The sequence below is a fragment of the Aquarana catesbeiana genome, linkage group LG02, assembly GCF_042186555.1.
Source record: "Aquarana catesbeiana isolate 2022-GZ linkage group LG02, ASM4218655v1, whole genome shotgun sequence".
NCBI lineage: Eukaryota > Metazoa > Chordata > Amphibia > Anura > Ranidae > Aquarana > Aquarana catesbeiana.
The window spans coordinates 357,083,465-357,096,188 of NC_133325.1; the positions used below are offsets into that span (position 1 = coordinate 357,083,465).

The following is a 12,724-nucleotide window of genomic DNA, read 5'->3' on the forward strand; positions in this document are numbered from 1 at the left end:
CTGTTGGGATAAAGAGATTGGTGTTCTGGATCCAGTTGGGTAGCTGTTGTGCTAAGATGATTGGTATCCGGGCCTCGCTTCAGCGGACGATTGACTCTTGTGAGGAATCTCTGTATTGCAACCTTTTGGTGCTGGACCCTGCGGATATGGAACCCTGTGCAGTTTTCAGACCAAGGCGCATCCGGCTGGGTGCTTTACAGATCTAAGGCTGTGGACCCCCAGGAATGAGGAAATCTGGTCCTTGAAGGGGCAGCCAAAAAAAGCTGGACATCTACAAGCAGTGGTAGCCTTGGAACTGCATTTTGCTTTGTTGAAATAACTGATTGGTTGAGGTAAATGTTGAAGTTTGGCACTAAATCTAGATGTTCTCGACATTTCCGTATACGTTCAGTGGATATTCGCTATAAAAGATATGTTTTTTGCACACTGGTACCCCCTTCTGTATTTTTGTCCTTGTGGGCTTATTCAATAAAGTAACAAACACAGGGCAGTAATCAGTATCAAAAATCTGTCTGTTGAGCAAGCGCTCAACGACTAATCTGAAGTCAACTAAAATAGAATTGACTGTTTTGGTTCAATGCTCTTTGCACGTCTTCATTATTCTTTCCACTGCCTGTTGGAAGCCTGATAAACTGTAGATGGGTGGTATGTTAAAAGGCTCACATCTGAATAATTAATTGTGTTAATGGAGTGGGTAAGTGGTACACAGACTCTAAAGGCAGTTTAGTAATATTTTGCATAACTACTTTTATTGCCACAGGCTTAAAGTTAATAAATTGGGTCCTTTTTCTTTTTTTTTTACAGATTTTCTACAAAATCGTGGTTATCTCAAATGTGTCATGTTTGTCAAAAAAGTATGATGTTTGGAGTGAAATGTAAGCACTGCAGGTGAGTTTTACCTATTGACTCTCATGGTTTATTTAATGCAAGTGTTGTTGATTCCACATACAAGCATTATGAGAAAATTACACAGACTTTCTGTTATGATGTATATGCTATAGGGCAGATGTTTGCTGTGCTAAATCCTAATTTTTGTGTCCAATCAATTTTGTGGAATTTTTTTTGTTTTTATTTCTTTGGTTTTATTACATTGGTTATGTGTAATAATGTGTGTCCCATTACCTGCAGGCCATGGTTTTTGATGAAAAAAAAAATCCCTTCATTACTCACAGTTGAGAGATACTACCCTGAGCAGCTGTCTTCTGGTGCTGTGCAGCAGCTGCTAGAGAGAAAAGTTTAGTCACTTTCCTGTCCTCTCTGTCATTCTCAGAACTACTACTAATTATTGTTTCCCCAATGCATTGCTTTCTGTGACTGGAGGAGGAGCAGTTGAATGACAGTATCTCCTCTGACCATTCACAGGATGTGATGCATTGTGGAAGTGTAGTAAGTTCCTTGAATGGCTGAGAGGGCAAAAGGTGTTGGATGAGCAGCACAACTTTTCACTGTAGCACTAGCTTCCATTCACTCCTACAGCACATAAACAGATGTTTATTTTTTTCAATGTGAAACACTAAAGCTAGGTTCACATGCGGTTCCCCTGCAGCCGCGTTTGCGCAGGCACATGAGCCCATTCATTTGAATAGGATGCTGTACATGCGAGAAACGCAAAATAAAGGTCCCTGAACCTTTACTGAAACTGTAGCTGTATAGTGCTGTGTGTTTCTGCGCATGAGAAACTGCTCCATGGTTTTTGATGCGTGGGGGTGCTATTAAGAATTAATGACACCCCCACACATCTGCTAAACAGCAGTGTGTTTTTGGTGCAGGAATACATGTAATTTTGCAGGCAGTCCTACACCCACATAAATGTGAACCTATCCTTAAAGGATAAGCTCTCCTTTGGAACATGTTGCACCTGTTTTTTAGAGTGGAACATATAACATGTTCCAGCATCTGCACCTTCTCCCCCCTCCCTGTGGCAGCGGGCCGGGAATCTTCTTCCGCCCACATGGGCGAGTCCTAAGTTCACAGTTTCCTCAAGACTTCAAGTATCGTCGACCATTGATGGCTTGTAGTTCTTGGTGAACTGCAAGGGTGCTGGTGAGCATCCTCGTAGTTCATTGATCTTCCTGTTCTCAGACATCTGCCTGCCTGTATCGGAGGTATCGGAGCAATCGGAGCACACAGCTATACTGAGAGTCTGCAGGAGCTGGACATTGCATCTGTAATCTGCTAATCATGGGTGCAGTGCTCTGCAGGTTCTTTAGAAAATAATAAATGCAAATGTTTTACCTGTAAAACATGTGCATTTATTATATTTTTCAAAAGGAGAACTCCTACCCAAACCTTCACCTTGTTCTCACATTATTGGGTTCGCCAAACATACCTTAAACTAATCTGGTAATGGCACGCTCCATTTAGAGGAGCTTTTTGGTCGTTTAAGGTAGGTCTGGCAAATTACTGTAGTTTGTTTTCATGAATGCAATTGTAGGCTAGTGTCTGTATTTGAATAACTGCTGGTCAATCAGCATACAGATGGATTATCAGAGTATGAACATATTAAGTCTTGCATTGTGTCTAGTTTTTTCCTATATAGACTTGCACATGTATATTTGCTCTTGCCAGAACATGTTTTTTTACATGGGCGCCATCAGAATGTTATGAGCCTTATCCCAATATCGCACAAACCCCTTCATTTTCCTATTCTGCCATTTTCAATTCTCATTTGTTTTTGTTTTTTTCTGCTCACATTGGCCTGTTTTGGCACATTAAAGAGTGTTAGCCTTGTGCCCCGCTCTGATATAGTTAAGAATGCTAAAGTTCTACAGCAACTGATGAAGAAATTTCTGTTCTTTGTACTGCTCTCCGTGTTTACCAAAATAGGTAAAACTCAGTTTTGCCGGTATTTTTCAAATATTTCATTTTACACTTTCAGGTTAAAATGCCATAACAAATGTACAAAAGAAGCACCTCCTTGTAGAATATCATTTCTTCCTTGTAAGTAAAACACTCTCTTTTAATTTACCTAGTTCTACATAATTTGTTTTAAAGACCAACACCTTAATAAACTGTGCAAGCAGCAGAAGATTAAGTGCTAAGAGCAGTAACCCATGTTAACCTATTGCAATGAACATTTTTTTATGTTAGACCTGTGTAAGATGGATTTTGGTTGGTTGGTTATGGGTACCTAACACGTCTATGTTGTAATAAAAAATAATAGGTCTGTAAGACAGTTCAGTAAATGGTCATCTTTGTTTCTATTATTTTCAGTACCAAAAATAAGAAGAACGGAATCTGTCCCATCAGATATTAACAACCAGGTGGACAGACCGCCAGAACCACTATTTGGAACTCTTCCCAAAGCTCTCACTAAAAAGGTATTACAGTCTTGTAGTAAAATGTTGATGCCCATAGGGCACGGAACAGAGCACCTCCTAAAACAGTTGTTGTTGCATTGTTATTTTCAATCTACCATCTAGGTGTCACTGACCTAAGCGGTCATCCCTCGATTTTTTTTTTTAATGACTTTTATTTACTTTCTCATAGCTTCCTTCCATTCTCATTACATTCATAACCTTGGTTTGCAGGAACACCCTCCAGCAATAAATCACTTGGATTCAAGCAGCAATCCATCTTCAACTACTTCTTCAACACCTTCTTCTCCAGCACCTTTTCAGACCTCAAATCCTCCCAGTGCAATCACACCACCAAACCCTTCTCCCATGGGGCTCAAAGATAGTCGCTTCAATTTTCCAGGTAACATATGATGGCGAACTAAACACTGTGTTAAAGCATATTTTATTTGTACTTCCTTTCCCAATTCTTTTGTAGGCCAAAGTGTGCTACATTTTGTGCTTTTTAATATTAAAATATCTCTGACTCCAGTAATGATGCTTATAGATAATAAAAATAACCAATCACAGCCGAGCTTATGCAAGAATTTGAACATTTGATCTTACATTTTTATCATTCATTGTGTTTATCCATTAAATTTATATACTTAAAACCTTATTTAGCTTTACCAAAGAGGATAACTATTAGAGCCATGAGTCAGAGATGAGAGGCCTATTGCCAACTACCTGAACTCATGCTAAAAAAAAAACACATTGTCCTCCAGCTCCCACGTAAGCCCAACAGTGTCTTGTAGTTTACAGTATTTATAAAAAAGGGCTGCATTTTTGTGATTCGGTTGATCTATGTTCGTATGCATATCATGCCAGACCAGCTCTCTTCTCTAATTTACAGGGCCTAGCGTTGCCCTCAACAGTATGCTAACTAAAATGCGAAAAAAAAAAAAAAAAATTTAGCCTTAACATTTTTATATTAAGATGTTTGCAAGAGCCCACATTTTATTTTATTTTTTTTTTTCTGCTCAGCAATTAGGGATGGAAGAAACTTGCTTTTATGGTGTCCACATGCCTTAAAAATTAAATGTGTGGCCACTTCTTAGTATTTTCAGATCCACAAAAGTCTGAACTGTTGGTTCCTTTGATGCAATAGACACTTTACTGTTTGTAAGCTGTGCTGTCAGTCAGTATGATATATTGGGAAGAACATACAAACACAATATCAAAGATTACAAGAACAGGAAGAAAATCCACAAGGTAATTTCAACACGTAATGCAGCCTGTAAAAATAAAAGCAATTAACTTACCTTTCTGGAGGCCCATGTGTTGAAAAACTGCAGATTTTGCTGCTCCCTGCAGAGCTCTAGGTATACAACACTTCAGGTGGGCTCCCCCACAGTGGCATGTTTCTGTAGTAACTTACTAGCCAGTGGAAGCAAGCAGGTATTCTACACACCTGAAAGTGTAGCTTACTTGCAGCAGCTGATTAGAACAGAACACATGGACTGCAGGAAAGGTAAGCATATTGCCTCTTCTTTTATAGGCTGCCTCATGTGCAGAAGTAACCCTGTAGTGACAGGGTCACTTTAAAGTGTAAGGATACTGAAAGGCTTCAAATTATGCTAGTGACTTTGGCCTTGCATGCTTTGTTTTTTCTTGTTTTTTTGTACCCTCCCCAAAACTACAAGTTACTATTGTATGCCACAAGAGCACATATTTCTATATTCTACAGGTATTTGTTGAAGACCCAGGAAATAACATTGGTGGCATGCAAATGAGTAAAAACAGTTTGCTAAGCTTAGTTTCAATGAATGATGAGGTTTAAAATAAAATGTTTGCTTAGCTAGCCTATTAACTTGATAAAGCCTCACACACCTACCATACAGCATGTGCTGATACATATGCAAAGAATCCTTTAAAACGTCATATACCTTTACATAAAGGTGTAAAATCTAGTTTTTATCTATTTGTTGACTGAACTCAACTTGGGTTGTATTTGTTCCCAGTAAAATGTCTGCCCTACTTTTAAAAATAGTTTATAGTAGTCTTCCATATTTAAGTAAAATTCTCCTGCTAGAGACCTAACTCTGCCCTTTGTAAGAAACTGTAAAAGCCAGATCCTTTTGCACTGGCAAAATAAACACAACCTTTTGGATATTATACCGCTGGCAGGGTGTAAGTATATTGAGAAGGGGTTTCATTTGCAGTTGTACTGCATGTAAAATATGAAGTGTGAGCTAACTAGTAGGTATTTCTGTAAAATGGGGTTGATTCTGGTCATATGTACAGTAGCAGTCACCAGGAGTATTATAGCTATTCTCTGGAAATTCCCCTTAAGAAGGGAAGGCTTAAACGTATAAACCCTGTATTTGCCATAAATAATTATGATGGATTGCTTACCTAAATTGCATCTTAAATGCCATCGTTGCTCATGTGTCCCGAACATTCGTTTTTAAGATTTCAGGCAGTAAGGAAGGTGAGAGCGCTGTCTTAATAGCAAAACTAAATACAGCTACAGTCTGTCTTATTCTTTAATAACGAACCCTTTCTGTAATTTTGCATGCGGCATGAATTATATATTGTAATCTTTAATCCATATGAACACAGCTTTAGCCAAATAGGGTGTTAACTCCTAACATACCTTGTACTAGGCAAATAATATTGCACAACGGGCGTATACAAAATTGTCTTTGTGCCCTGTTTGTGTATGAAGAAATATGTGAACGTTTATCATGGCTTGTTCCCAGTGGTCATGAACAATATCTACCATCTTTATTGTGCTTACAACTTGTTTTACAAGCCTGAGAATCTAAAATCAAAGATTAGCAAAATTAATGAGTGTGTGTGTTGTGTTGAATCGTTGATTTGTGTCAGCAAATTCATCTTTTGGAATTTTAACCTGGACAGTCAATTTTTTCCATGAGTGGTGGTGGGGGATATTTTTAGTTGTTTTCATTATCATAACCTGATACATCGATTTTTTTTTTTTTTTTTTTTTTTTTTTTTTTGCTTAAACAGCATATGCAAACACACACCAATCAGCCATAACATTATGACCACTGACAGGTAAAGTGAATGAAATTGAAATTGGGTGGGGTTATATTGGGCAATAAGTGAACATGTTCCCGAAGTTGATCTGTTGAAAGCAGAAAAAATGGGCAAGCATAAGAATTTGAGCAACTTGTAATGGCTGGGCCAGAGCAACTCTAAAACTGCAACTCTTGTCGGATATCTGTTCCTGGTCTGCAGTTGTCAGATCCTACCAAGTGGTCCATGGAGGGAAAACTGGTGACAGGGTCATGGGCTGCCACTGCTCATTGATGCACATGGGGCACAAAGGCTGGTCCATGTAGTCCAATCCAATAGAAGAGCTACTGTAGCTCAGATTGCTAAAAATAAACTTGCTAAAACGCAGTTTGTTGCGTATGGAGCTGCGTAGCCGCAGACCAGTCAGAGTGCCCATGCTGACCCATATCCATAGCCAAAAACACCTATAATGGGCACAAGAGCACCAGTACTGGACCACAAAGCAATGGAAGAAGGTGGCCTGGTCTGATGAATTTAAGAATGGTTTGAGGAACACGACAAAAAGTTTGAGGTGTTTGCTTGATCTCCAAATTCTCCAGATCTCAATCCAGTCGAGCATCTGTGGGATGTGCTGGAAAAACAAGTCCAATCCATAGGGACCCCACCTCATGACTTAAAAGATCCACTACTGGCGGCTTGGTACCAGATACCACAGGAATACCTTCAGAAGTCTAGTGGAGTCCATGCCTTCTCGGGGCGTTATGGTGGGTGGTCATAATGTTATGGCTGATTGATGTAGGTTGGTGCTATAAAGGTACTAAAACAAAGCCTTAAACTGTTGCACTCAGTGTGAACAGCAGTAACTGGCCGAGATTCGTACCGTGTGTGGGCAGGCTGAATGTACCAAGTTGATTAATCGATCAACTTTGGTACAACCAGCCTGCCGGATTAATTGGCAAATATTGCTAACGGCTGCTAAAGCCGCTAGCATTAATCACAGTCTTCTCCCAGTGGGATGGCTCCCATTGCCCTCCCTCACCCCCTGCTGGGAGCAGACAATTACTCAGCAGGAGGGACTCCCCCTGTCGGCGCTGTCTGTGTTGATGGGGGAATTGTGCAAATTTATGGTTGCAGGAAAGAAATTTGCACCATGTATGGTCTGCCTAAGGCTATGCGGCAGCTTCTGTTGCTGTCTCGGGCTTCAAAGGTGCAGTCTTCAAGGCTGTCATCCTGCTTCCGAATTTACTACCTGGAGTAGACATGTAGCCAGTGAAGTCTGAAACATCTGAACTATCCTGCATGAATGTTGTAGGTTATTCGCTCCTTGGATAATAAACCCAAGATCACAGGAATAGTTTATTTATTTATTTTTTTTTAAATAACCATTTTTATTGATTTTTACCAAGAAAACAAAAAGTAAAGACATTCAGGAAATGTAAGCGCAATGTTCAGGGATAGTTTCTTAGTTCTATCTACCCTATGTTTTAGTTATAACTGTTTTTTGGGGTTTTTTTTTTTTTTAAGTGCTCAGCGTAAAACTGGGGTGGCTGCTGTGAGTAGTTAATTTTACGCTACATATTTATTACAGCAAGATACCAAAGTAAAAATAGCATAATGGAGCAAGTTAAAGCAATAGCTGTTTGATTTTATCCCTTGGCAGCTGTGCAAACCCCTCACTCATTCACTGACATAAGACAAACAGATTCTTGGTGTGTCCTACACATTGCTGCACTGAAGTTCAGTCAACTTTTGCCTGGGAAAAATAAGACCTACATTTGATGTGACCTGTTTATCAGTTTTTTTTTTTTTTTTTGTTTTTTTTTTAGATCACTGCATTACAGAAATTCTTTTGTGCTCATGTCATCTCTTACTGTTCTGCAGATTGAGAAGTGGAAAATAATTTACCAGAAATTTTCATGGGCTGTGTGTGTGTTATGCAGTGTTCATACAATTTATAGCGGAACCATCAAAACTTAAGACCCTTAAATATGCATGTGAAAATTATATAGTGAATATTTATTTATGCTATACTATGTTACACAGTTATGCTCTTAAATTGGTCCTAAGGCCTTAATTTTCAAAAAATCCCCCATTAGTGTACAAACACACACACACACACACACACACACACACACACACTAAACAATTACAAAAACAGTTGTGAAATTTCTCACCGTTTAAGAGAAATGTGTGATTGAATTTTCAGGAAGTCAGCTCTGTGATTCCAAAAATTCATCATCTTTTCTGGCAGGTAGGAGGTGTTAGAACAGTGACTGCATCATATCCTCTTCTCTCTCTCTAACTGTAGTCAGCCTACATTTCCCATGAATCCTTGGGATTGCAATGAATGTGGGAGGGTACAGTAGGCTAGTAAATGTAAATGTGTGTAAATCTCAACATAAATCACACCTCTCATTCTGCAGCCAGCAAGCCATACATAACACACTGTATGATAGGTTACAGCTGTATAAATACAAAGCATTTAAATATGAATGCAAACCAGTGCAACGTGTCAGTGTCCACCAGTGCTGATAGTCAGGGACCACCAGAGCCAAATGTCAGGGACCTCCAGGGCAGAGCGGGGATTATTATCAGAATTCACTTGTATGACACAGCGGGGATGTCCCGCTGTGTAAGGTATAGTAAATGAGAACACCGTTCGCTGATGTCCCGCCGTTATTGTGATTGACAGCGCGCTGTGCCAATAACGGCGGGAGGCGGGACAGCAGCGATTGGTGTTCTCATATACTATACCTGACACAGCGGGACATCCCCACTGTGTCATGCAAGTGATTTCTGATAATCCCCGCTCTGCACAGAGGTGGAGGGGTGGATTGCTGGCAGGGAGCAGAGGAGGAGAAGGGAGGAGAGAGGACACCTCCTCTGTGGGCGGCACAGACCGGGAGGGGGCTGTGAGACCCCCTCCGCCCACTACAGAAAATGGAACTCCCTGCTCGCTTTTAGAAGACTGCAACTGGGCGTGTCAGACCGCTGGTTGAGCTTATGGGAGGACTAGCAGCCAGCGGTCTTACAAACAGGAAGTCACCTGGCAATACCGGATTTTCAGCAACCTATTACAGAGGAACTACAGAGCTCAGAAGAACATGGATAACAAAGTTGGTGAAGGTAGGAGATCAGCAACAAGGACATGTAAGTAAATTTTTGCCCGGAGTTCTGCTTTAAGGTTTTTTACCTTAATGTATTCTATGCATTAAGGTGAAAAACCTTCTGTGCTGCAAAATCCTTTGCAGCCCCTCATTATACTTGCCTAAACCCAATCCGATCCAGCGATGTGCACTTGAGCATCGACCCTTGCCGCTGTCTTCCTCCTACCTGGGCAGATTGATAGCAGTGGGAGCCATTGGCTCCCGTTGCTGTCAATCAAATGCTTTGCCGTGCGAGCGGGGGCTGGAGCTGAGCCGCCTGCTTTGTGTTAATAGATGCAGACAGGGCGACTCAGGAGAGAGCACACACGGGTGCGCCCATGGAAAGCAGCTTTCCATGAGGGCACTTGCCGAAGAGGAGGAGCCCATAGCGCCGACGGGGGACCCCAGAAGATAAGGATTGTACAGAGAAGGTAAGTATAACAGGTTTGTTGTTTTAATTAAAAAAATTAAAAAGCTTTAATGTCGCTTTAATATTTCATCCACATTACTTTTAAAGACTGACTGATTATTGCAGTTAGGCTCAAAAAATACTTATAAATTGCCATTGACTTATTCTTTATTCCCCTAATATACACTGATCAGTCATAACATTATGACCACTGAGAGGTTAAGTAAATAACATTGATTACCTCATTACAATGGCATCTGAAAGTGGGTGGGCTATACAGTGCCTTACAAAAGTATTCACCCCCCTTGGCTTTTTACCTATTTTGTTACATTACAGCCTTTACTTCAATGTTTTTTTATTCTGAATTATATGTGATGGATCAGAACACAATAGTCGTTGGTGAAGTAAAATTAGAAAAATATATACATAAAACTATTTTTCAGAAATAAAAAATTGATAATTGGCATGTGCGTATGTATTCACCCCTTTGTTATGAAGCCCATAAAAAGCTCTGGTGCAACCAATTACCTGCAGAAGTCACATAATTTGTGAAATGATGTCCACCTGTGTGCAATCGAAGTGTCACATGATCTGTCATTTCATATAAACACCTTTTTTGAAAGACCCCAGAGGCTGCAACACCTAAGCAAGAGGCACCACTAACCAAACACTGCCATGAAGACCACGGAACTCTCCAAACAAGTAACGGACAATGTTGTTGAGAAGTCAGGGTTAGGTTATAAAAAAAATATCCATATTTTTGATGATCCCTAGGAGCACTATCAAATCTATCATAACCAAATGGAAAGAACATGGCACAACAGCAAATCTGCCAAGAGACGGCCGCACACCAAAACTCACGGACTGGGCAAGGAGGGCATTAATCAGAGAGGCAGCACAGAGACCTAAGGTAACCCTGGAGGAGCTGCAGAGTTCCACAGCAGAAACTAGTTGGGCTTTATGGCAGAGTGGCCAGAAGAAAGCCATTACTTTCAGCAAAAAAACAAAATGGCACTTTCTGAGTTTGCAAAAAGGCATGTGGGAGACTCCCAAAATGTATGGAGGAAGGTGCCCTGTTCTGATGAGACTAAAATTTAACTTTTTGGCCATCAAAGAAAACGCTATGTCTGGTGCAAACCCAACACATCACATCACCCAAAGAACAGCATCCCCACAGTGAAACATGGTGGTGGCAGCATCATGCTGTGTTGATGTTTTTCCGCAGTCGGGACTGGGAAACTGGTCAGAGTTTAGGGAAAGATGGATGGTGCTAAATACAGAGATATTCTTGAGAGAAACCTGTACCACTCTGTGTGTGATTTGAGGCTAGGACGGAGGTTCACCTTCCACCAGGACAATGACCCCAAACACACTGCTAAAGCAACACTTGAATGGTTTAAGGGGAAACATGTAAATGTGTTGGAATGGCCTAGTCAAAGCCCAGACCTCAATCCAATAGAAAATCTGTGGTCAGACCTAAAGATTGCTGTTCACAAGCGCAAACAATCCAACTTGAAGGAGGTGGAGCAGTTTTGCAAGGAGGAATGGGCAAAAATCCCAGTGGTAAGATGTGGAAAGCTCATAGAGACTTATCCAAAGCGACTTGGAGCTGTGATAGCCGCAAAAGGTGGCTCTACAAAATATTGACTTTAGGGGGGTGAATAGTTATGCACATAACGTGTTCTGTTATTTTGTCCTATTTGTTGTTTGCTTGACAATAAAAAAAAAAAATCTTCAAAGTTGTGGGCATGTTCTGTAAATTAAATGATGCAAATCCTCAAACAATCCATGTTAATTCCAGGTTGTGAGGCAACAAAACACGAAAAATGCCAAGGGGGTGAATACTTTTGCAAGGCACTGTATTAAGCGGCACGTGAACATGTTGTCCCTGATGTTGATGTCTTGAAAGCAAAAAAAAGGGGAAGCATAAGGATTTGAGAGACTTTGACTTGGGACAAATTGTAATGACTTGACAACTAGGTCAGAGCAACTCCAAAACTGCAGCTCTTGTGGGATGTTCCCAGTCTGCAGTGGTCAGGACCTATAAAGTGATCCAAGGAGGGATAAAACGGTGAACCAGAGACAGGGACACGGGCGGCCAAGCCTCATTGATGCACTTGGGAAACGAAGGCTGGCCCATGTAGTCCCATCCAATAGAAGAGTTGAAAAAGTTAATGCTGGTTCTAATAGAGAGGTGTCAGAACATACAGCGCAACAGTTTGTGGTGTATGGGGCTGCATAGCTGCTGACCCATGTCCACAGCAAATGCCAGCAATGGGCACGTCCGCATCAGAACTGGCCCACAGAGCAATTGAAGAAGGTGGCCTGGTCGGATGAATTCAAGAATGGATTGAGGAAAACAACAATGAGCCTGAGGTGTTAGTTTGGTCTCCAAATTCTGCAGACCAAATGAGTTGAAAAAACAAGCCCTTGGAGGCCCCACCTCACAATTTACAGAACTTAAAGTAGTAGCGGCCGGGTCCATAATCTCTATGCGCCAGCTCTTAATCTCCAAGCGGGGCGCTAGAAGCATAGATTGTTACAAGGGTTTTTTTTTAAGCACAACAGTATTAATACCTCTGTATAAACTAACTGTAAGGCCACATTGTAAAATGCATATAGAATGTTTTGGAGAGGTTTCAAAGATGGGTCAAATAATTTACATGGTTGCTTGGGGATTTGAGAAGGATTTCTTCCTTCAGTGAGGCAGATTTTGTCAGGTTTTGTTTCTACATCTGAGCCAAAATGGAAAGCCTTGTAAGAGGTTAAACGCTGGCCAAATTTTTTTAGATATGATTTACATGCTATGTATTATCAGATTTGGCAACACAGTGGCACATGGGTCGTCAGTT

At 40.7% G+C, this 12,724-nt stretch overlaps 1 protein-coding gene across 4 annotated transcripts in view; it reads left to right on the forward strand.

Annotated features, from left to right (window-relative positions):
- KSR1 (kinase suppressor of ras 1) overlaps window positions 1–12,724 on the forward strand; it is a 248,440-nt gene that overhangs the window by 172,374 nt on the left and 63,342 nt on the right. For all 4 annotated transcript variants that reach the window (XM_073615008.1, XM_073615005.1, XM_073615007.1 and 1 more), the window contains 4 exons: window positions 805–888; window positions 2,879–2,940; window positions 3,214–3,320; window positions 3,531–3,699. In XM_073615008.1, the coding sequence (XP_073471109.1) occupies window positions 805–888; window positions 2,879–2,940; window positions 3,214–3,320; window positions 3,531–3,699 (422 nt within the window). The remainder of the gene's footprint in view (window positions 1–804; window positions 889–2,878; window positions 2,941–3,213; window positions 3,321–3,530; window positions 3,700–12,724) is intronic.